The sequence below is a fragment of the Ruditapes philippinarum genome, unplaced genomic scaffold, assembly GCF_026571515.1.
Source record: "Ruditapes philippinarum isolate M1 unplaced genomic scaffold, ASM2657151v2 ctg2852_1_1_1_1, whole genome shotgun sequence".
Taxonomy (NCBI): domain Eukaryota; kingdom Metazoa; phylum Mollusca; class Bivalvia; order Venerida; family Veneridae; genus Ruditapes; species Ruditapes philippinarum.
Genome location: NW_026867301.1, coordinates 11,484 through 38,290, shown reverse-complemented (window position 1 = coordinate 38,290; position 26,807 = coordinate 11,484). Strand labels below are relative to the sequence as shown.

General features: G+C 33.3%; 1 protein-coding gene across 3 annotated transcripts; it reads left to right on the top strand.

Annotated features, from left to right (window-relative positions):
• The first annotated feature begins 1,167 nt into the window (after positions 1–1,167).
• Positions 1,168–19,769, top strand: LOC132735606 (multiple epidermal growth factor-like domains protein 10). 3 transcript variants are annotated; one of them, XM_060722579.1, is made up of 10 exons: positions 1,168–1,305; positions 4,358–4,513; positions 5,020–5,244; positions 5,835–6,071; positions 6,658–6,795; positions 13,241–13,384; positions 15,331–15,474; positions 16,166–16,306; positions 17,531–17,672; positions 18,723–19,769. In XM_060722579.1, exons 1-10 carry the CDS (start codon positions 1,239–1,241, stop codon positions 19,591–19,593), a joined length of 2,265 nt encoding a protein of 754 aa, XP_060578562.1. In that variant the 5' UTR covers positions 1,168–1,238; the 3' UTR covers positions 19,594–19,769. The 3 variants fall into 3 exon arrangements, with proteins under 3 accessions (XP_060578562.1, XP_060578563.1, XP_060578564.1); XM_060722580.1 differs by lacking the exon at positions 13,241–13,384; XM_060722581.1 differs by lacking the exon at positions 15,331–15,474.
• The last annotated feature ends 7,038 nt before the right edge of the window (positions 19,770–26,807 follow it).

Here is a 26,807-nt window from a genome sequence, read left to right as displayed (position 1 = left end):
TAATAATAATAATAACGATAACGATAATAATAACGATACTAATAACAATAAAGATAATACTAACGTTAACGATAACGATAATAATGACGATAACGATAATATTAACGATAACGATGATAATAATAACTATAACGATAATAATAACGATAACGAAAATAATAACGATAACGCTAGCGACAACGATAAAAAACGCTAACGGTAACGCTGACGATAACGATAACGCTAGCTGTAGCGGTAGCAGTAGCAGTAGTAGTAATAATAATACTGATGTTGATGATGATGATAAAAAAAGAAACAGATGATTGTTTAACATTCGACATTTTCATTTAATATCTTTATATCTTTTACCAACAGAGCAGACACTTTTTCATGATAGTAATTATTCAAAATTTAACCATTTTAACCGTAAATGTTTAACTTGCAAGCGACCAGACCATGCAAATATGCGTTATATAGTCTGCATATATTCTTATACTCTCCCCCCCCCCCCAAAAAAAAAAAACAACAAAAAACAACAACAACAAAAAAAAAAAAAAATGGTATTGTCCAGATTGAAATATGGGCAAGTTCATGCAAGACACAAGTATTTAGCATGGTTAAGGTTTTACAGTACACATGTAAGGTGAATGACCTATGTGAGGTGAATGACATTGTATAGTGAATAAAAAAAGAAGTAGATAATAATATATACAGTCAAGTTTTTTTTGTTATTTTACATAAATATTTCGCCCATTTTTTAATTACTAATCTTATCAGGTAGTACCGTATTTAATGTCCGGTGTTTTCCCTACCCTCCTCAAACTCTAGATCATTAATAAATTTTAATTTCTATCTCAACTTATCTTTTAGAATTAGTATAATGATATTTTAAGGTAATGCAGCCCATAAAGGTAATGTTTCAAGTCATTTTTCACTTAACACTGCTTAAAGTATAATAAAAACAAAAAATAAATGTCTAATCCGGCTAGCGCCTTGTCAAATATAAGTTTTTACACTATCGAGATAATGACCCAATTATATTCAGTATTGTACATGTACTCAACAATGTATAAAAATAACCTCATAATATCAAATGACAAAGCACGTTAGATCCTGTTAATATAGCATCAAAACCTTAAACAGAAGGATAAAATAGATTGCTTATCCGGGCACTTGACAGTTAATTAACATCCTGTAATTACATTAAGAGAAACGTCTTATTTTACACGAAATCGCATTCATGAATTTTTGGTGTGAAAATGTTGTTTGGAAATTGTTTCTTTGTAATTATTTTAAGTGCGATGTGTATACACATACAAGTAACAGGTAACTGTCTTTAAAACTAAGTTTTTTTAATATCTTTTATAGTTTTATAAGTTTTATATTATTTATAAATTGTATTTGACAAGAAAATAATCTCTACTGGTTTTGTGGTTCTCACCGTAGCTAGCTGTTGAATGGTCGCCTTTATAGTCACCCATATACGTCAGTCGCTGTCAATATTGTAGTTGTCGCCGAAGACTAGATCGCATAAAAATATTACTGGAGTCTGTTTCGACGCTGTCGTTGTCGTAAGGTCGAAGGCGCCTTCTTAGTAGTCGTAGCCACAGTTATAGTCGTCGCTGAGTATCTGTACTCATAGTCGTTTAATTTGTAGTCGAAGTCGTCTACATAGCCATATGTGTCGTCGTAGAAGTCCTAGACATAGTCGAGGTAGCCGTAGCCGTAGTTATAGTCGTCAGGGTAGTCGTGTTTACAGGAATTATTGTCTGGTGTACTCGTGATCGTAAAATTCGTAGGATGTTTTAGGTTGTAGCCGATTGAGTCAAATCTGTATCTGTACACGCAGTCGTAGAAGTTGTAGTCGTAGAAATCGTAGTTGTAGAAGTCGTATCGACCATATTCGTAGTCGATGTCGTAGTCGTGCTCGCTTGTGTTATCGCGTAAAACGTAGTCATTAGCATTATTAACGCAGTCGTACTCGCCCGTACTTCTAGTCGTAGAAACTGTAACACTTGTAGTCATTGTCGTTGTTGTCATTGTCGCACAAAAGTCGTACTTACTTGTTGTCGCATTCTACTTCAGTTTCTTCCTATAATCGTTATAATCACGGCTAATGTCACCATTTTTGGAAGTTTATCGTAGGTGTAATATTTGTTGTCGTAGTTATAGCCGAACTCGCAGTTATAATATTTTTTAAGTCATACGCGTTGTAGAAGCTGTCGAAGTCGTAAAAATCGTTATCACAGTCGTGGCTAAAGCAGTCGACGTAATCTGACTCGTAATCGTGTAGTCTGAAGGAAAAATTTTATGGTGATGATCACAATGTTGATCATCTTTACAAATTCAGTGATATACAGTTGACTCTCAATAACTCAAACTCGCTTTACTCGGGTTTATGCGTAAGTCGAATATATATTGCGGTATGCCGCATTTTGACGTATATAACCAACGATAAGCAGTATCCGAGGTACAATGTACACTGTATATAAGTTAACGTATATAGCTCACGATAAGGTTTATATATCGTATGTTGTTCATGGTGCAACAGAGATTTATTTACATTTTTACAGTGTTCCTGTGAACGTTGCCTTTACCTTGTTGATCTTTATTCTTGTGATTTTTTTATTTGTATATAGATAAGCCATTCGGAAATAACATGATTATATTTTTTCTTGACGCATTTTGGTTTTTTTATTCAGTCAAACCAATTGGGGATAAGGGAAGAATTAAACGATAGGTCTCATTTTAGACGGTAGGATATGATTTTTAAAGTCAATCATATTTACAAAAAATATAAGAAGATTAGGACATATGTACATTTAACTGTATTAAAGCAGCATAAAAAATTCAAACTGTAGACAATTCATGTGTATAAGAAAAGTAAAGAAATTCAAGATTCAAATAATAATTTACCCGTGTCCGATTAATGACTTCGTCATCATATTTCTAATTTACGTTGAATTTAAGTACCATGTAAATTTGTTATGTGTAAATTACTTTCTTCGTTCACTTTAATTTATGTTACTTTTAAATGAATTTTCAAAAAAATCATGAACATAAGAACGAATCTAGAGGCATGCTGCTTTAAAAATTAAATGCGGAACAATTAATATGTAGTCATGTTGGTCAATTTGGATTTTCCTTGTTTACTATAAAATCTTGTTGTTTTCTTTACATGTTGACGCATTTTCTGTACGAATGACACGAGTTGATCTTATTATAACCCTTGTTGTTTTTCGTTGTTATGAATAATAGCCGATGAGTTCCGATCGGAAATTTATAAGTACATCAATTGATATGAAGGAGCACAAGACACTGACCTGATTAAGAGTGTTTTTGCCAAAGTTATGTTTATCTTTGTGAATATCATACAATTAAGATCAAAACGGATGTGTCGTTTATGACGATGTCATGCAATAAAATTAATTTGTTATCAAAAGTCACATTTTGTATTTAAATTCAAATAATCAAGAAAAAAGTGTTAATAAAAACAAAAGTAAAAATAAATAAATAAATAAATGAATTTCTTTAATGCTCCACCACCATTAGCAATAAACTTAAATATGTACAATAGTTACAATAATGCTGTGTTCTCACCGCCGGTCAGATCAACTCGATCAAGCACGATCAAGCGATCGGGTACCGGTCTAACTCGATCTGTATGCGTGATTGGGGGTGGTCGGAGCGTTCTACATTGGCCGGCATGACTCGGGCTTCCTACCCGAATTTTTTTGTCATGTCAAAAAAAATTGAGTAGCGATCGAGTAGATAAGCGGTCGAGAAGCGATCGTATAGTGATTGAGTAGAAGATCTAGTTGATTGAGAATAAATCGTGTAACGATCTAGTTTGGTCGGGTATACATCTCTAACACGATCTGTACACGATCATCTCGACTTCTACTCGAGCATTATCCGATCTGGTCGGGTTGAAATCTGGCAACGATCGAGGTCCAGTTAGTCTAGTTGAGATCGTGTATGACTCGCGTATAGGTCTAGGTGACCGAGCAGAAGTCGGGATGTTGGTCGGATTGTCGTCGAGAAGAAGTCGTAAAACATCGTGTAGGGTCGACTTGAGGTCGTGTAGGAGTCGTGAATGTGCATTTAATCCAGCTTGGTCGGGCTTCATCGGGGAATTAATGTGATCGGGACGATCGAGTTGATCATTCTGATCGGCGGTGAAAACATAGCATGAGTTTGAAATACAGTTTGTTTCAGAAACTATGATTTTTCGTGTGACCACCATTCACCTATGAATGCTCGAGTGAAAACCAGTTTAAACACAAATCGGAAAAAGTTAAATGAAACCGACATGGAAGCATTCCTGTTGTGACATGTGTTTGTTTGTTTTTGTTTTCAAATTTATTTATAATTTAAGGTGAAACATGCGCAAATGCTCATGGTGACGTCAAAAAATTTGGCCCTAATTGCCAATATAAATGTCACTGTAAAAATAACAACACTTGTGATGAGGAAACTGGCTACTGTTATAATGGCTGTGACGTCAAATGGTACGGGCTGGGTTGTCAGATCCGTAAGTATAATGTAAAATAGTTTTCACTTCAACTATTAGTAAGTCATTTTTCTAGCTGTATATATTTATGGAAAAGTAAAAATTCCGGCCCGTCATTTATGGTCACCGCCATTTAAATGTAACTCAATGATAATCAGCGAGGTATTCCGACAACGTAACAATCGCAACTTTTCGAATGAGAGAGAGAATTGCTGAGCTGTTCTTGTTAAAAGCGGAATCGCCAAATAAAAATACTGAATGACACCTTTAAAACGAAATATGTGCAATAAAAAAAAATTATTTTTTTTTATCTGACTTCCTCGTTCAAAGGATTTGCTTTCTTTCATATTATTATAATAAAAGTACTTCTAATGTTATGCGAATCTCTTCCAACTTAATTCATTGTAATTGGTAGTTTCTTTCATTTAAAAAATGATTTCCCAATTTTATGAAATGGTAATAATGTTTTACGCAATACATCCAATAACGTCAAATCACGTCAACGTATGTCATATTACATATTTAAGGAGATCTGGCAGAAACAGAAGTTGCGAGGCAATTATACGTCGGGTTTTCAAATTCAAGTCGTCATTGGGCTTTTTTTGCCAACGATGGCGATAACACAACATGTAGTTATTCATACCGTGATGAGATTGGAGTAACCAGATATAGTCCGCCATGGTGGAGAGTACAAACACCAACAGTTGAAACCATATGGGAAATGACTTTTCTAACTAAGGAAGAATTCCTTGGTAAATTCAGATTTTTTTCGTAACTTTTTAGTTGGAAGAAAAAGCAACAACAAAAGTATTCAAGAGTTGTTTTTAAGATTGAAAGATGGTGTATTTTGTTCCACCATACTATTTTTTCATATCTGTGCACAATTGTTGCTTTTTTGTAAAAGATGTTTATTTAGAATAAAATATAAAGTAAAGAAACTAAAAAATAGCTAAAATTTCATATTTTATATTAATACGAAACTTAACAATCGTATACTGAAATAACGGTGAGCTGTGAAAATGGCACACTGTAATAAACGCACAAGATGAATATGTATTTTTCTTATCATTGTAAAATTGTGCGTACCTTATGTTGAATACCATGTAAACTGTCAAAATCATCATTTATATTCACAGACGCGCATCAAAGTTAATTAAGTGTTGTCATAGTTATATAAAGTAACAAAAAATACCCCCCCCCGAGAAAAAAATGACAAAAACAACAACAAACGAAAACAACATTGAAAGACAAACCCGCAAACCAATTATAATGACAAAGAAGACAAAAACAACAACAAATCATATAACGACAAATGCAAACGATCATTATAACTTTTTTTCAGTTAATTTCAAAGGATTCAAAGTTACAGTAGAAACTGCCCCAGCAGAAAAAGTCGAGGACAAAACCTTCTATCCGCCTGAATCAGATGTAAAATTATGTTACATGCACAATAATTCCGTGCCTTCTAACACGTCAATCCATGTCTCGTGCAATACACCGCTGAAAGGAAACCTTGTTAGAATAACGCTGGCAAATTCGTTTGCGGATCTCGTATTATGTGACGTCAGAGTACACAGTGGTAAGATATAGGTGATATCTCTTGTAAGTTTTTATTTCATTTTCATTCAAAGCTGACTAAGAAAAAGCAGAAAAAAGCTTTTTCAAGTTATTTAAAATTAAATTACTTTTGCATATCCTCATGTTTTAAGTCATTAATAATTTCAATTTTAGACCTTAGTGCGGTTCCTATAAAGCACATAAATTTTCAGAAACGAATGAATTTTTACTTCTGATGAAAAGAGCAAACAATTGTTTTTATAATGCTTAAATAATGATTTGAGAGCATGTAAGATGCATATAACGTGAAGAAAGTAGCAGAGAATGTGAAATTATTTGTCATAAAATTATCAAAATTTAAACAAAGAAGTATTTTGACTTCCATACAAAATACTATATCAATATAGCTGTATCACTTGCTAAATTGCATCAAAAGCAAAAGATGGCTCAGATTATTGACCAATGAGTAACGTTTTTAAAACTATAACACCAAAAAAGTAAAAATAGTTTAAAAAGAAAATTAAAAGCATTTCTGTGGCATAATGGGCCTTTAAAACTATAACAGCGAGTTTGATTTCTTTTCTAAAATAACTTTATTCCATCGACAGGATGCGATGTTGGGCTTTGGGGAAAGACTTGTGCACGAGTTTGCGGGCATTGTTTGTCTGGAACGTGCAATATGATAAATGGGTATTGTAGTGGTGGGTGTGAAACAGGATACAAGGACACTCCGAAATGCAATCAGGGTAATATAATAATATTTGTTTAGAATTTCTGTATTATTCTTATACATAATTAAGATTTCAACGGACGTTTAAAAATAGTCACGCTAGGTTGAATGACACCAATGAAAATGTTACTGTTATTGTAAAACAAGACCCTACAAGCAATCCTTACCTACGGGCTCCTTTGTTAAAAGCGGTCTAGTAAATCACTTACCGACCGCTTAACAGGTCTGCACATAGATACCGACCTGTTATTGTTCTATTGCCCTCTATACAAAAGAAAATATTTGAAACTCGTGCATTTAAGATTTAGCATTACATAATAATCCCCGTATACGTATATCCAATGACAATAATGCAGGAATTATGCAAAAAAATAACTCTGAATTGTGCAAATATGGGTGGGGGATTATCAGTTTGAATAGGAATAGGACCGATATATAAAAATTAATGTACATGTTCATCAAATTAAAAGAAATGAATCAGCGCATACGGCTGGTAGGACATCATATTCTAGCTCTCGTATGATAGTTTTTGCTTTAAGAAAACCGACCTGACTACCGTTCTTGAGTATAAGTTTGTGTTTTGCCGATATATCGCGCATAAAGTCCTTCTTTATAGTTTGCTTTTCGGTATAAACACATTTTACCGAACTATTTAGCTTCATATAATTATACTAGTTTTCGGCATTTATTTCCACAATTCTGTCAGATTTTGTTGCACAATCCTGCGTTATTTTAACAATTCTGCATGGGATATAAACGATCTTATTAAACATCAAGAAGGGGCAATGATTCTTATAGAGTATACACCGAAAGAAAATTCTTCCGAACATGAATGAAATACTAAGCATATTTAAAATCCGCCATCTATATAACGCCTACATAAAAAAAATAATAACAACAACAAAACCTAAACAAACAAACTTACAAGGCAGTTTAACTACATGTATTATTAGTATTTATTTATATTCACAAAAGCCTGTCACTTACTTTCCTTTGAACATAATCGTACATTTTATCTCTAAAATAGGCTGATCATATATTTAACATGAAATTCATTATATATCAAGATAAAGTATTCTATGTCAATATATTTTTATTTTTATTAATATTATATATACATATTACAAAATAATAATATAACCTTTACCCTCTTCATATCAATGACTTGAGACTCTCAACAGGTATATTTACCTGACCTTATTACATAATGAAACCTAACGAAAAAAACGAGAATATTCAAATAACACCTGATTTGTGCAGGCGTCACAGTGTCCCGAATTAGGCATCAGATGGATACACGAATAAGGAAATGTTCAAATTCGGATCTGATCGTAATAACATCGTGTCATTCGTGAGGGCATCTTTTGTCATCGTATGATCCTCGGCTCAATATTTCAAGCTCCGGCAGCAACTTCGTGAGCGGTTCCAAAATCTTTGGCATGCTAAAAATTGCCCGAAGACATTGCGAAGGTTCATTTTCGTGTTGAATTCGTATGTCAATTTTGCCATTCGTAAGGCCGTCGTGAAGCCATCCTGTCAAATCGTGTAGTCTTCGTCTTTTCTTTGTGTGATCATCGGTGCAATCTTGCATTTTTAGCCTCAAGAAGACAATACGAAGTAAACACGAAGATTCCCGATAGTCTTAAAAAGGGAACACGACTACGTGAAGCCCCCGCAATACCGTCGTGTCACCATCGTATTTTGGTACGATGTCATAGAGATGGGACCACGATGAGGCCGAAGAAAGCAATTTTTAATGGCTCAAGCTTTGCATGTTTATCATGGTGGACATATAAACGGCTAGACCATCTTCCTCATCTGTCACTCTTGCACATAATTACAGAGACATCAAAAGCTTCCATTATTTGCAATTAATTTACAATTATTTTCAGTTTATTTCCTGCAGATTTACATGCTTTGGTGATGAGTCAACCGAGAAAAAGAAGGCAGCAGCATTGCTACTTTTGAGACATCTTAGAAAATATGATGAGGCACACAGGCCCACCTTGGGTGGTATGATAAAGTTTTAACAAATATGATAAACAAGATCAACAAGGAAAGGCAGCGTTTAATGAACGAAACAACCACACGACCAAACAACAAGAACCAAGTAACACAAAAGGACCCCCCCCCCTAGAAAATCGGACAGGGCGCAAAGTAGAGCACGGATAGGCTTATCACTTAAATGATACATAAGACGAAATAATGGTAAACGACAAGGAGATCAAAGAAAACAAATAAATGATTGATTTATTAAATAAATAAAACTAGGGGCAAAAGGGAAAATACTTACCGTAGAGGAGAAAACAACAAGGCCCACCGGCAAAATTGTCAACAAAACAGTATGAAATAACAAAGACGTGCATCTAAGAAATAAAGAGGGGCACCGCCTTGGACCGGTCAGCAGCGTAAGTACTACTGGGGAGTTTAAACAGGTTATTGTAGCACCAAACCTCACTCTTAGCCCACCATGTTCCTATAAACGAGACGGTGTAAATAAAATAAATCCCCGCCAAGTAAATTTATAACAGTTGTTATGGTTTCAAAAGGTAAAATAAGTAAAACACCGAAATGATCATGTAGATACATATAAAGGAATACCCATATGACCATAACAAAAGTACTCAATATTTTAAAGGAAGACGGAGTAACAAAAAATCACCTACAAGGGCCCGACGAAGCAAAGCAGAAGACGATCATTATGGCAAGTCAGTCCCAAATGGCATTAGGAACTGTCCATTATAGAGTATCCCACTTGGTCCGTCAGATGTAATAGAAAGAGGATGGACCAACTGTTAAAGTGTTGACACTAAGCATGCGGTATAGTTGGTCTGTCAGATGTACTCAAAAGAGAAAAGGACCAACTGTTTAAGTGTTAAACACTTAGCATGCGGTAGATCTAAAAAAAAAACCTCTTTTGGTTAAACGTTTAATAATTTTAGCCAAGGCCACAGAAAAATTACAATGACATCTCCATTAAAATCATTTTTGAATCACTACTGTATTTTGAGATTAAATCAAAGTTACGATTGTAAAATTTTGTAAAAAAATTACGTAATTTATAATAGCGGTATCCCTGTTTGAGTAGCTTGCTAGTTATGAAATATTTAGCTTTTAGAAAATATAATTTACTGAGATACATATACCCCGTCAGATGTTGCACGCGGTACGTCTCCATCTAAATGTGGATAGTTTACTATACCATAGTCAAAGTCATCACTTTTATCATAGATTTTTGTGTGAATAGAATTGTTTTTGATAGTAATATGAAGAGCCAAAATAAAGTTTAAACGTAGTTTAATTAGCTCCCGATACTATCTGCAACTGAAATTTGCCGCGGTTGGCCGTGGGTTGTATACCAACTGGAGGTGAAGGTCACTTGACGCCTTCGTAACCACGTACGAAGGCATCGTACTCAAAATACGACGTCGTGTACCTATCCTGTGACCTTCGCGTGTCCTGCTGGTAAACTACTTGGTACAAAATTGCATCTTTGAGGTGACTTCGTGTGTGTATCGGATGCGATCGCGTGACCTTCGGTAGGAATCGTGTGTGACTCGGATGCGATCGCGTGACCTTCTGTAGGAATCGTACTTGTTTCGGCTGTTGAGAGACTGTCGACCAATTTCGGGGCTATCTTCGCACGAAATTAAAAATTTCATATTCGTATGCCCATCTTGTGTCAATTTCGGGACAGTGTGACGCCTAATGAATTACAAGAACGTAGCGGTTGGTATATTTGAATGGCTTCGGAATGCATTCTTATACATGATAATGTACATAAATCAAAGGTTTCTTGTGATTTATATTGATAAATATTGAGTTATAAACTGATGTTTGGGTAGAAAAAACTAAAGAGATAGATAGTTACCGCACTCGGAATAGGTCTGCATAGTGTTTACACACCCGGTGGCCTTTTAAAAACCTCGATCGCTACGCTCTCTCGGTCTTCAAAACGCCATCCGGGTCTGTAAATACTATGCAGACCTATTCCTCGTAGGGTAACTATTACACGAAGGTCAAAACATTTGTATTTCTCTTAAATCTATGGATAAATATATAATCATATAGCGAACGACACAACATTCCGTTGAATCTTAAATTCGTTGATTGGCTTATCACGAAAACCACGAAAATTTGTATTCCACGAATAATGACATATTATTTTATGTCTACCACGTTATTTGAATAATTAAATTCTGAAATAATTTTGCAATATAATGCGGACAAGCCTTTTCATGTGAACAGAAATGAAAAGAAAAGAAAATAACACATTCATATTCCATTCGAAAATCTGTTTTTAAAGTCAAAGAAAAGTACGGATGCATTATTCCTATAATTTTAAGTATTATTATTTTCTACAGAGTGCCCGAGTGGATCCTATGGATTCAACTGCTCGTCAACATGTAGCGGAAATTGTGCAAGCGTTTTCTCAGACTGTCATCATATTAATGGATCGTGTCTTGATGGTTGTTTGCCTGGCTGGAAAGGATCGCAATGCGATGAAGGTAACATTTGAATCATTATAGATCTGGATAATCGACCAGGATTATCAAAGGTCCATAGATTTAGAAATTCAACCTTGGTTAATATCACAATAGCCAGGTCCACAAATTTGGATATTCAGTCTCGCTGAAAATCATAATTGCTAGATTAATAGATTTGGATATTCGGCCTTGATGAAATATCAAGTTAGCCATGTTTATAGATTTGGATACTCAGCCTTAGCGAATATCACATTAGCCTGGTCCATATAATTGGATATTCAGCCTTTGCGAATATCATATTACATGTATTAGCCTGGTTCATCGATTTAAATACTAAGCCTTGGTAAAAATCTTAATAGCCAGGTCCATAGATTTGAATACTTAGCCTTGGTGAATATCATATTAGCCTGCTCCATCTATTTGGATATTCAGCATTTTGAATATCAAATTAGTCAAGTCCATAGATTTGGATATTCAGCCTAGGTGAATATCATATAAGCTTGGTGCATAGATTCAGATATTCCGCTTTAGTGAATATCATATTAACATGGCCCATAGATTAAGATATTCAGCCTTGGTAAATATCAAAATAAGCAAGGTCCAAATATTTGGATAATCGGCATCGGTGAATACCAGATAAACCTGGGCCATAGATAATAGCGGTATCCCTGTTTGAGTAGCTTGATAGTTATGAAATATTTAGCTTTTAGCGAATATAATTTACTAAGATACATATACCCCGTCAGATGTTGCATGCGGTACGTCTCCATCTAAATGTGGATAGTTTACTATACCATAGTCAAAGTCATCACTTTTATCATAGATTTTTTTGTGAATAGAATTGTTTTTGATAGTAATATGAAGAACCAAAATAAAGTTTAAACGTAGTTTAATTAGCTCCTGATACTATCTGCAACTGAAATTTGCCGCGGTTGGCCGTGGGTTGTATACCAACTGGAGGTGAAGGTCACTTGACGCCTTCGTAACCACGTACGAAGGCATCGTACTCAGAATACAACGTCGTGTACCTATCTTGTGACCTTCGCGTGTCCTGCTGGTAAACTACTTGGTTCAAAATTGCATCTTTGAAGTGACTTCGTGTGTGTATCGGATGCAATCGCGTGACCTTCGGTAGGAATCGTGTGTGACTCGGATGTGATCGCGTGACCTTCTGTAGGAATCGTACTTGTTTCGGCTGTTGAGAGACTGTCGACCAATTTCGGGGCTATCTTCGCACGGAATTAAAAATTTCATATTCGTATGCCCATCTTGTGTCAATTTCTGGACAGTATGACGCCTAATGAATTACAAGAGCGTAGCGGTTGGTATATTTGAATGGCTTCGGAATGCATTCTTATACATGATAATGTACATAAATCAAAGGTTTCTTGTGATTTATATTGATAAATATTGAGTTATAAACTGATGTTTGGGTAGAAAAAACTAAAGAGCATGTAGGAAAGATAGTTACCGCACTCGGAATAGGTCTGCATAGTGTTTACACACCCGGTGGCCTTTTAAAAACCTCGATCGCTACGCTCTCTCGGTCTTCAAAACGCCACCCGGGTCTGTAAATACTATGCAGACCTATTCCTCGTAGGGTAACTATTACACGAAGGTCAAAACATTTGTATGTCTCTTAAATCTATGGATAAATATAATTATAATCATATAGCGAACGACACAACATTCCGTTGAATCTTAAATTCGTTGATTGGCTTATCACGAAAACAACGAAAATTTGTATTCCACGAATAATGACATATTATTTTATGTCTACCACGTTATTTGAATAATTAAATTCTGAAATAATTTTGCAATATAATGCGGACAAGCCTTTTCATGTGAACAGAAATGAAATGAAGAGAAAATAACACATTCATATTATACCATTCGAAAATCTTTTTTTTTATAGTCAACGAAAAGTACGGATACATTATTACTATTATTTTAAGTATTATTTTTTTTCTACAGAGTGCCCGAGTGGATCCTATGGATTCAACTGCTCGTCCACATGTAGCGGTAATTGTGCAAGCGTTTTCTCAGAATGTCATCATATTAATGGATCGTGTCTTGATGGTTGTTTGACTGGCTGGAAAGGACCGCGATGTGATGAAGGTAACATTTAAATCATTATAGATCTGGATAATCGACCAGGATAAATACCTTATCAAAGGTCCATAGATTTAGAAATTCAACCTTGGTTAATATCACAATAGCCAGGTCCACAAATTTGGATATTCAGTCTAGCTGAAAATCATAATTGCTAGATTAATAGATTTGGATATTCGGCCTTGATGAAATATCAAGTTAGCCATGTTTATAGATTTGGATACTCAGCCCTAGCGAATATCACATTAGCCTGGTCCATAGAATTGGATATTCAGCCTTTGCGAATATCATATTACATGTATTAGCCTGGTTCATAGATTTAAATACTAAGCCTTGGTAAAAAACTTAATAGCCAGGTCCATAGATTTGGATAAGCCTTGGTGAATATCATATTAGCCTGCTCCATCTATTTGGATATTCAGCATTTTGAATATCAAATTAGTCAAGTCCATAGATTTGGATATTCAGCCTAGGTGAATATCATATAAGCTTGGTGCATAGATTCAGATATTCCGCTTTGGTGAATATCATATTAACATGGCCCATAGATTTAGATATTCAGCCTTGGTAAATATCAAAATAAGCAAGGTCCAAATATTTGGATAATCGGCATCGGTGAATACCAGATAAACCAGGGCCATAGATAATAGCGGTATCCCTGTTTGAGTAGCTTGCTAGTTATGAAATATTTAGCTTTTAGCGAATATAATTTACTGAGATACATATACCCCGTCAGATGTTGCATGCGGTACGTCTCCATCTAAATGTGGATAGTTTACTATACCATAGTCAAAGTCATCACTTTTATCATAGATTTTTTTGTGAATAGAATTGTTTTTGATAGTAATATGAAGAACCAAAATAAAGTTTAAACGTAGTTTAATTAGCTCCCGATACTATCTGCAACTAAAATTTGCCACGGTTGGCCGTGGGTTGTATACCAACTGGAGGTGAAGGTCACTTAACGCCTTCGTAACCACGTACGAAGGCATCGTACTCAAAATACAACGTCGTGTACCTATCTTGTGACCTTCGCGTGTCCTGCTGGTAAACTACTTGGTACAAAATTGCATCTTTGAAGTGACTTCGTGTGTGTATCGGATGCGATCGCGTGACCTTCGGTAGGAATCGTGTGTGACTCGGATGCGATCGCGTGACCTTCTGTAGGAATCGTACTTGTTTCGGCTGTTGAGAGACTGTCGACCAATTTCGGGGCTATCTTCGCACGAAATTAAAATTTTCATATTCGTATGCCCATCTTGTGTCAATTTCTGGACAGTATGACGCCTAATGAATAACAAGAGCGTAGCGGTTGGTATATTTGAATGGCTTCGGAATGCATTCTTATACATGATAATGTACATAAATCAAAGGTTTCTTGTGATTTATATTGATAAATATTGAGTTATTAACTGATGTTTGGGTAGAAAAAACTAAAGAGCATGTAGGAAAGATAGTTACCGCACTCGGAATAGGTCTGCATAGTGTTTACACACCCGGTGGCCTTTTAAAAACCTCGATCGCTACGCTCTCTCGGTCTTCAAAACGCCACCCGGGTCTGTAAATACTATGCAGACCTATTCCTCGTAGGGTAACTATTACACGAAGGTCAAAACATTTGTATGTCTCTTAAATCTATGGATAAATATATAATCATATAGCGAACGACACAACATTCCGTTGAATCTTAAATTCGTTGATTGGCTTATCACGAAAACCACGAAAATTTGTATTCCACGAATAATGACATATTATTTTATGTCTACCACGTTATTTGAATAATTAAATTCTGAAATAATTTTGAAATATAATGCGGACAAGCCTTTTCATGTGAACAGAAATGAAAAGAAAAAAAAATAGCACATTCATATTATACCATTCGAAAATCTTTTTGTATAGTCAACGATACGGATACATTATTACTATTATTTTAAGTATTTTTTTTTCTACAGAGTGCCCGAGTGGATCCTATGGATTCAACTGCTCGTCCACATGTAGCGGAAATTGTGCAAGTGTTTTCTCAGACTGTCATCATATTATTGGATCGTGTCTTGATGGTTGTTTGACTGGCTGGAAAGGACCGCGATGTGATGAAGGTAACATTTAAATCATTATAGATCTTGATAATCGACCAGGATAAATACCTTATCAAAGGTCCATAGATTTAGAAATTCGCCCTTGGTTAATATCACAATAGCCAGGTCCACAAATTTGGATATACGGCCTCGATGAAATATCAAGTTAGCCATGTTTATAGATTTGGATTCTCAGCCTTAGCGAATATCACATTAGCCTGGTCCATATAATTGGATATTCAGCCTTTGCGAATATCATATTACATGTATTAGCCTGGTTCATAGATTTAAATACTAAGCCTTGGTAAAAATCTTAATACATGAAATAGCCAGGTCCATAGATTTGGATACTTAGCCTTGGTGAATATCATATTAGCCTGCTCCATCTATTTGGATATTCAGCATTTTGAATATCAAATTAGTCAAGTCCATATATTTGGATATTCAGCCTAGGTGAATATCATATAAGCTTGGTGCATAGATTCAGATATTCCGCTTTAGTGAATATCATATTAACATGGCCCATATATTTAGATATTCAGCCATGGTAAATATCAAAATAAGCCAGGTCCAAATATTTGGATATTCGACATCGGTGAATATCAGATAAACCTGGACCATAGGTATTAATATTCGTCTGACTAGCATATAATATTATGTGTACATTATTGCAATTAACGGACACTGTTTTATTATTTTGTGCTATTTTAAGAATGTGATGCTGGATTTTGGGGTAAGAATTGTGTGAAAGTGTGCGGACACTGTTTATCTGGAACATGTAATACTAGAAATGGCGAGTGCAGTGGTGGCTGTGAAGCCGGGTACAAGGACACATCGAAATGTGAAATGAAAGGTATGCTTGACATTGTGCAAACAAATTTATTTATAAAAAGGTTCAAACGTGTATCCTAACAGGTAAAGGTATCGTGCAACGCTTATTGCATGAATTGACATAAAATGGAAAAATAAATGATCTCAGAAAATAGCTTTTTATTTCGGCCGAACATGATCTTAATTTGGCAATTTCAGTGACGTCGAGTCTGACCGACAATGATGACTTTTCGCCTAAAAAAATACTGGTAGATGTTTACCTGATGTGCCCAATCCGTTAGTAAAACCACCGACATTCTGTACTGTACCGGTACCTTTATAGCATCCTAAGTGATTTAGTAACATGGACAGCAATCGTCTTTTGTTCTAAAACGATTTACTATGCTATAATATATGAATATGTCATATCGGATCATGTTAACTCAAACTTGCCAACCACATCCATTTAGAATTATTTCGTAGTTTGTTTTTACGTGTGTATAATACTATTAAATACTAATAACATTTAATTGTTATTGACCTTCCTGTTCCATCATGGACCTCTATACCTTAAGATACAATTGGTCGTGATATTTGATTAAAAATCATATATAATTTAAAACATAATTTTCTGATGGTGTACGTTTATTGAAACTGTTCTAGATTTAAACGTATCTTAACTTGAAATTATCGTACCCGAAAAAGACACTTCTTCATGTGTACAGTGGATCTGAACCCTTTTATGAATCTTTCCTATATGATGACTGATTGTGGTCGTGATTCTAACCTCCTATATGTACGTCAGTGTTAAAGGGACTCCACTGAGTTTTTTTACTTGACTTGACATTATTTTTCAATGACATTATTTTTCGATATTATTGTGACGAATGTCTAGACAAATAACTTGTGTGCAAAAGTTCACTTCGTTATTCTAAAACATTTATTCTATAATTGTGAGTAATGAGGCAAACTTGAAAAGCGTTGCAACGATTTTCACTTAAATCGGGCTGAAAATAGCACTAAATACATTTTGCAATTTATATCAGAGTATTTTATATTTTTCATATCTTTCATTTTAGTGCCGAAATTTATCTACATGTAAGCAAGAATTTTTAATTTTATTTTTTATGTAACGGGACGTCAATGAAGTTCCTTTAACACAGTATACAATAATTCAAAACAGTTAACAATCTTAAATTAACCTAAATGGTTTGGTTAAACGTTTTTACTTATTTTAGTGTAATAAACATGATCTTTTTTTATTCAGCGAAACTCAACAACAGTAAAGACGCTGTTCATTTTCCCGTGGCTGGTGTTGTTGGTGGTTCACTTGTAGCTGTTGCCGTAATACTATTGGCGTTGGTGTTTCTGTTGTGGAGAAGAAAGAAGAGAAAATTGCCGAAAAATATGTAACTTGAAAAAAAAATGTTGCAATTTTTATATCTCCAAATGATAGTTATATCGAACCATTACCATTCATAATGCATTTTCAAATATTAGCTTTTAATGTGCTGAAACGTTTTTATCACATAAACAGCGGCGCAGGAGTGTAATAAAGCCATTAAATAAAAACGATATAACACTAGACGATATTACACTAGTGTAATAACACTTTTACGTGACGTCATTTGTGCTATAAACATAGCGTTAAAGCGCGCTAATGTTAGCGTTACTCTATAGGCGCGTCAAATAAAAATGACTCTTGTTAAGAGTTTATCGTACTTATTTTATATATGTGATAAATAGAATATTATATTCGTGTACTAGATTCAATACTAAATTTATTGAACTTGTTGAATAAAACAATATTATGCTCGCTAGAGTCTCGCATAATATGATTTTATTCAACTCGTTCAATAAATTTAGTATTAAAACCTAGAAACATTCAATATCCTCTATATGTTTCCTAACAAACTACACTGCATATTTACTACAACAACCATAATCTCATAATCTTTGATATATGAAAGGAAAACAAGAAGAATCGAGTGATTTACGATAAACAGTGACTACTAAAATTTATTTCACTGGCGAATAGTAAAGTATTTTACTGATAAGCATATTATGATAAATGTATTTTGCTTTCATCTTCTTGATATATATGACATACATGTATATGTGGTAATACAGAATTGTTATGTAGGAAAACGTGTATGTAAGCAAAGCCATTTTATAATTTTCTAGTTACTATAATTATTGCATATAACAAGTGTCATACGATGATCTAATTAAATAGATTGTTTAGGGAGTTAAGGGAAAAAAAACGAATATTTGATGAATGAACAGTTTTGGTCCGGAAACAAGAAAACTTAAAATCCCCCCGACTGTTTGTTTGGCAATAATATTTTCCGTTTTCAGGCCAAAAACTATTAATGTATCAACCTATATATAATTTCTTTACTTCAAGAAAATAACATATAAAACGTGCACATTCGTAAATACATATTATTTATTTACAGGACGGATCATAGTGCATCAAGCGATGGAAATTACTTATCCCCCGCATACTCGACAGCACTGTACGCAAATGAGAATATTCCGACAGATCTTGACTATGATAACGGAGTGCAAACAAGAGAAGGAGCATACGAGTCTTTGCAAGAAGGAACAACCGATATACACAGCTACGAAATGCCTACTAATGACGCGAACCAGTCCGTTGAAGAAAGAGAACGAACAACAGAGCTTCACTACTACGAAACGCCTAATGATGATGCAAACCAGTCTGTAGCGGAAAGAGAACGAACAACAGAGATTCACAACTACGAAAATCCTACTAATGACGCAAACCAGTCTGTAGCGGAAAGAGAACGAACAACAGAGATTCACAACTACGAAAATCCTACTAATGATGCGAGCCAGTCTGTTGAAGAAAGAGAACGAACAGCAGAGCTTCACTACTACGAAACGCCTTCTGATGACGCAAACCAGTCTGTAGCGGAAAGAGAACGAACAACAGAAATTCACAACTACGAAAATCCTACTAATGACGCAAACCAGTCTGTAGCGGAAAGAGAACGAACAACAGAAATTCACAACTACGAAAATCCTACTAATGATGCGAGCCAGTCTGTTGAAGAAAGAGAACGAGCAGCAGAGCTTCACTACTACGAAACGCCTTATGATGACGCAAACCAGTCTGTAGCGGAAAGAGAACGAACAGCAGAAATTCACAACTACGAAAATCCTACTAATGACGCAAACCAGTCTGTAGCGGAAAGAGAACGAACAACAGAAATTCACAACTACGAAAATCCTACTAATGACGCATACCAGTCTGTAGAAGAAAGCATGACAGATGTTCATGTGTATAACACACTACAAAATTAAAGATGAACTTCGTGTTTAGGTCAAATGTTGTTTGCTCTTCTGTCTAGACAAACAATAAATGAATTTGTGAATAGCTGTGCAATGAATCTTTACCTGATGTACAAATCTTAAACAATGTCTTTGTCATTTTTATTATCAAAATATCATCTTGTATTCGAAATATTAAATTAATGATTAAGTTTCAAATTGTTAATTTATAACCCCGGAAGTTACAATGCAATGTGTAACCAAATATTTCAAGTCCTGGCGCATCAAAACTTTTGGTTTTATATCACACATTAAGTTCTTCACTTGTACGTGTATGTGTGTGGGCGGGGTAGGCGACTCGTAGAGTTTCATTTCGGCAGGTTCGCGTGTTTTCATATTTATCAGGTGACTAAATGGCTTGGCCAGCGCTAAAAAATATTACAATAATTGAAATGTTACCAATGCCGTGACAGACTACTGAAATAAAAAAGACACATTAAAACCTTCCATTTTAGATTAAAAGTTAAACGACTGACCCGATTTGACCAACTATTCAAAAATACAAAAAAGTCCACAGCATAAGAAAAATACAATGCGTAGCTAATGGTAACGGGCTCTTTCAAAGTATGGAGATGCATTTTTTAAACTAAATTTATATCTTTGTTTAAGTAATACATCATTCCAGGTTTCTGTGTTATCGTTAGCTACGGACATTGTGATACTACCATGTTTTCTGTATAGGAAACCCACGCAAGACAAAATACCCATCAAGAAATAGGCTTAACTCTGACAATCTGTATTTTCAAAATAACGCGGATTGTTTCCCTTTCACAATATAATTCTATGATAAAACTTGTAAGATTGTAACAACTGCGTTATTTTTGTATATACAATGTATATTAAAGACAATATTTGTCTTTAATCATAATATCTCTTCGACCATAAACTCTCACTAGAAAATTGAAACGCGCCTTAAAGCAGCTGACCTCCAGAATATAGCAGAAAAACTGCCGTCTTGCTAATATTTCAAAGTCCCCCCTCAAAAACATTATATAGTTGAAAGAAATCGAAATGACACTTCAAAATGTTCATATTTTAACATTATTGCTCTGGGAAAAAAAGTTCGCTTTTCCACCAACGGGAAATACCTTCTTTTATTATTCCACGGAATTCTTTCATCCGGTTAATTTTCTAGTATCACGTGATCGTACAGGACAATATCGCGACCTGTGCTCCGGAACGCACGGAATCCGGGATTTTATGAAACATATAGGGATACGAATAACTGCTTTTGTTTTTATATTTGTAGTAATTCATGGCACTAAAATTATAATTGATTAATTATTTCATACATATGATGACCAATTTATCGATTTAACCTTTAGCTTGAAATGTGATAGGGGCCTACTTAATGACAAAAATTGATAAACGATCCCGGGCATACCGGATACCGGGATTTTTCCGGATCACTGTTGTGACACATGACCGCCTTACTCCTATTTATATTGGCTACTGCGTTAGTAACGTAGTAGATTATGGAAAAGAAACCCCAATAAATAACGCTTTTGTCAACATTCTTTCTTGAATGTCAGTAATGATGGATTTATACAATAAACCTAACTAGATCAGTATTTACCATTTACTTGAAATTTTATTTTATTTCTTTTCATTTTACCATCTGGAGGTCAGTGGCTTTAATATTATCAACTGACGTCAAATTGTTAAATAAAATGCATTAATTATATATAAGCTGGGTGATCAACTACGAGTGAAGCTATTAAACTATCACATCTTTAAAAATTTCCCGCCAAAATTCATTTGCTTTTTATACACTTTTAACCCATTTTTGTGATTATGCATAAAACTACATTACATGTTCATGAACAGTTAAATATTTAAATGCACTACGGTAGATGTTTCTTAATATACTCGTAATACCCGCGAAACAAAACATATTTAATTTATCTATCCATAAATTACCTTGATATGACACATTATTCTTAATATAACTTTTATTTCATAATAAATAAAATTCTAACAAGATACGGGCCTGTAAATGTAAAGAAACTCATAGAACATTATGTTTAAGTTTAAGCTTGACTCATAAAAGCCACAGACAAGAAGACATTTGTCAGACTTCCCTTTCAGTATCTACACAGACACATTTAAGTTATGGCTACATAGCACTAATTATTGTCTTTTAGGACGAGACGAGTTCATTTCCGGACCGCTGACATGTGTCACTGAAAGACGAATAATTACGATGTGTTAGAGCACACATTTGCAGACTGTCTGCATCCGTTGCAGGAATGCCCTTTAAATGATGTGTCTTCACGAGGTATAACTAATGGACACTTCCGGCTCTTTTACGTAACTTTCCTGCGTCTAGAGAATGACGTATGTTCTAGGAGATTAAGTCATGCAATCATTAAAGTGTATGTATTGAATGCAAAATGTACTGACAGTTAAAATAAATACATTGCGTAACTGGTTCAATATCACATGTTATTGTGTTGTCGATTAAATGTGAAGAAGAAGAAGAAGAAAAAGAAGAAAAGAAAGAGAAGAAGAAGAAGAAGAAGGAGAAAAGAAGGAGAAGAAGATAAAGAAGGAGTAAAAAATACAACAATAAATAATAAATCAGTAAATAAATAAATAAATAAATAAAACATACAAAAAAGATAAACAATTTTGACGACTCTGTTTTGCCATAAATAAACTTCAACATCAGTATATACACTACAAAAAATACAAGTTTTGAATAAACTACATCATCTTTATAATGTTTATCTTTCACCAGTGTTTTTTGAGATTGTAATATTTATCAATATAAGAATTTTTTAGTTTTTAATAACATTGTTTGCCTTCTGCTTATTTTTGTAGCCATTTCCGTCTTTGATGCGTATGCAATATCATTTAAAGCATTTTGTTATGATGTTCTTGTATCAGATTTACATCTTAGTCATTAACCTAGTATCTTGTAATAGACTTTAGGCAACGGGAGTAGTAGTAATTAGTATGTGCTTTTGTATATCTAGCCTTTTGTTCACCTTGATGTTTCATCATATAAAATCTGTACTACCATTCAAGAAGGTTGACTTGACAGTATGCATAAACGTTATCAAAGAAAAAGGTTCCTACATTCCAGCCTGGTTTGTAGCTTGTACCACAGTTAATTAGGAAAGTGAGTAATTCATTATTTATTGAAACTTTTATTTGATTTACTAATACTTACTAATTGATTAATTATGAGCAAACAATCATTTATAATAATTAATTAATAACCTAGCGTTTAACAAGGAAATTCCATTTACTGAACAAACAGAATGTTTTTCTATTGACATGAAAATATGATTAATCAAAGAACAGTTTTCAAAAAGTTTTGAAAATATCAATAGACAAATATTAGTTTATATATTCACAACATTTATTTTATTCAATTAATGGATAAATTATACAAGAATGAAAGGCATATTAGGCCTCAGAAATACTTTTATTTTTCAAAAGCTTTTCATTTTGCCTCTTAGTTTCCAAAATGTTGCTCACTGCAGCTAGACAATTACCTGAACTATCCCTTTGTTATGTTGCATTTCGCAATAAGCACAATATGGTGACTTAGTATTTTGTATAGATGTAAAAATACTACCGTACAACTTGCAACTTTCAATACCAAAATTCTTTCATGTTCAGTTAACAAACATCTAACAAGCCCTGCGGACATATCTAAATTTATTATAACTCATGTTCGTTCTTTCTATAAAAAGAAACAAAAATTCTGTTGCATTATACGTTCAATAGGGGAGTCGCCCACTTCTTTTATAATAAAATAGTGCTTGTTTTGACCTTTACACATATTTCCCATAGGACGAAATTTAATAGATACCTATTTACTCTTTTTGCGTAGTTACCCATTCATTTCGTAATGCTATTATATAAAATGCAGTTCGATATTTAAGATAGAGTGTAGCACTGGAAGGAGGACAGAAATCTTTTTATTAAGATGTTGCTTTTAAAAAGTATAAACAATTAATTGCAGACATTTTGATTTTCAGAACCAACCATGAACTGACATGATAAATCAATCGTCGTCAGACAATGGCAATAAACGTGTTGTTATCCTTTTAGTGTTGTGTTCATCGCGGTCTATTGACCGGTAAAATCCTGACATATTGACCGTGAACATTTTGTTGGATAATAACCAATTAAAGATATTGACTTGCTATTTATGTATTGTCCAAATGTAGTATGTGAGGATACATTTTAAATGAAGTATTGTCATATAACCTTTGCATCTAAAACACAGGGTAAATGAGAGAAAAAAATCGATAAAAATATAAAAAAATATATAAAAAATAGAAATAAAAAATATATGTTTATTATTCTAATACTTCAGAATTATTATTATTTTCCAGGCTAGGCCAAGCCCGCTCTGAAACATTCTTTTTATGCAAAGGTAATGACTATGGTCAAATGTTCAGTTTGGCTACTTAATCGTTCGTTTGCAAGATAGATACCAAAACAATTTTCTTCAATGAGCAAATGATCAAACTGGAAACAAAACATATATTTTTACGATTTAGTGTTTGATATTTTAGTAGCCTCAAATTAAAGTACTTTATCTTATTAGACATAGTTCTAATTTTGCTTGATCTTGAGTAAAAATAAAATAAAAAAATAAATAAAAAAACACGTAATTTTAGTTTTTATACCATATTTGAAAATAAACAGACAGAGTGACATTGTAGCTAAAGAACAAAAAAAAAATTCAAATTTAACTGTAAAAATGTATTTTTTGCCAGACAGTTTTGTCTGAAGTCATTTGTCAAACCAAACGTCAGATGCGGAACCAAAGACAATTGCATTTTAACATTTAAATATCCTCGTTAGCATGCAAAACATCCAGTTCCCTAAGCTCCATTCAAACAGAGTGATTTTGAACTTTGCAGTTTATAATTTTTTTCCTTGCTTTGTTTAAGTACAAACGAATCGTAAAAACAAAATTAATGTTTTTTGATTTTGTATTTATAACCCTGTACATTTGTTATTTTTCAAAGTACGTTTATTACTCTTCTTATCATAAAACACGTTTATTACAAATGATATATTGGAACAAAATATAATAGGAATCGTGTAAAAGAAACTTTGCAAGATATAAATCTCTGTACGCCCGTCCTAAGTTAATGATGCAATATGTAACTATATTTTATTCAATATGGCATGTACTATATTATGCAACATTAATTTGAATGCTCATTAAAGGACGTTATTCATCGGTAAAAGATACAAAAGAAATATAAAAGGCACTTAAAAAATAAAAGATTCATTCAATACATTTTATTTTCATTATATACCTCGTCGTTTTTATAGAACTGTTATCTGTAAACAATATGTAGAATTATTCTAAAAAAATCGTCTGATGTTTTACAAGTAAAATGGCTTGTGTTGTGTTTCAAAAAATTTTTAAAACATCCAAAAAATGTATAATATAAAAATTACCCCAATGTCGTTTTCCAAAATGTCTGGGTTTTTAGGGGAAAGAAACAAAATAATTCAACATGATAATATTTAGTTTATAAAAAATGTTTCTGGGCTTTATAACCACAATAAAAGATGGCGTTTACAAATTTTTGTTTAGTCGATTAACCATTTATCTAAATTTTTGATAAAAAAATAAAAAATGTTTCTAATTGGTTTAAATGCCCCCTTCAATATTGTTTTTTTTTTTTTTTTTTTTTTTTTTTATTTCTTGTTTTTTAAAACCCGTTACCCCTTTTTTTAAAAAAGGGTGAAATGGTTTCAATTATATCATTTTAAAAATTTATAAACAAACATTAAAATATGTACGATATGTCCATGAATTGAATATTACAATAAATAGGAAACAATATGATGTGAAAAGAAAAAAAAACTTAATGGACTATTGATTTTAATCTTATCAGAAGAAATAAAAAATGACAAAGAACATTTTGAGTTAATAAACTGGATTAGTTCAAGCAACCGTTTCAAATAATATTTTAACTTTTACGAAAATGATTCCAGTTTGTATGATTTCTTTTCCATTAACAAAATAAAAATATCAGTTTGAATGTTTTTTTTCCATTAACAAAAAAGGGGGTTCGTGTTGACAGAAGATTATGATATAATAAGAATCAAAAAGGTTTTCGTCAAATTGCAATTATTTACAAAAGTGCATTACTTTGCAGTGTAAATTAAAACGTTTGTACAAGGTAAAGAAAAAAACAAAACAAAGAAACAAACACAAAAACAAACAAATAGACACAAAACAAATAGTTGCAACGTTTGTAAGATCAGTTAATGTAGTTAGTGAAACAAAAAAACAAATTAATTTAATATTCAGGGCGTTAAAATATTTCTTATTCAGGCCGGTTCTGAAAGATATCTGTTATGCATAACTAATGACTATACATTTCACAAAAAAACACAACAAATATTCAGTTTGGCTACTTTTAGCTCCTTTCATTGAAATGTCGATTAAAACATGATTTATCTATAAGCAAAAAATCACAAAAAACACACTTAAAAAAATTAATTCTGATATAATTATGCTCCTGAAAACTATGTGTAAGGATTGATAATTCATACACACGAAAGAGATATTGAAGTTATTTTTTTTCAAGTCTGATGTTGGTTTAAATCCAAAAATTATTTTCAAAAGGCAAATTTTCCTCTGATACGAAAACACATTTTACTTGTAAGAAAGGGAAAATATGAATTCTATAACGTTTAAATGATCATTTCAAAGCATGTTTGATTCTTTTTCCTAGAGGAAAGTAGCAATGAATTTGAATTTATCTGTCATAAAAATAGCGAAATATTTAAACAAAGTAGTATTTTGACTTCCAAACAGAATACTTAATCACTATAACTGCACTATTTGGCAAAGGGAAACAAAAATATGGTTGTTTCGGTAATTTGCCAATTAGGAATTTTTTGAAAATACAAACATAAGATCACAACTATAAAGCCTTTTTTGGAAATAAAAATAAAAGCGTTTCTGGGGCATAATGGGTCTTTAACAGTTTACAAAGTATTTTGCCTGCGTAAAAAAGTACATACGATTCGTAGAAACAAATGTGTTTTGTAATAAATCGTAAATTTGATGTTATTATTTTGTACGATTGTAACGCCCTAAGATTCATGCTTCTTTCATGAAAAGTTTGAAAATGTATTTTAAAAGTTAACTATTGTTAAGTGAACAAAGAAAGTAATTTACACAAAACAATCCG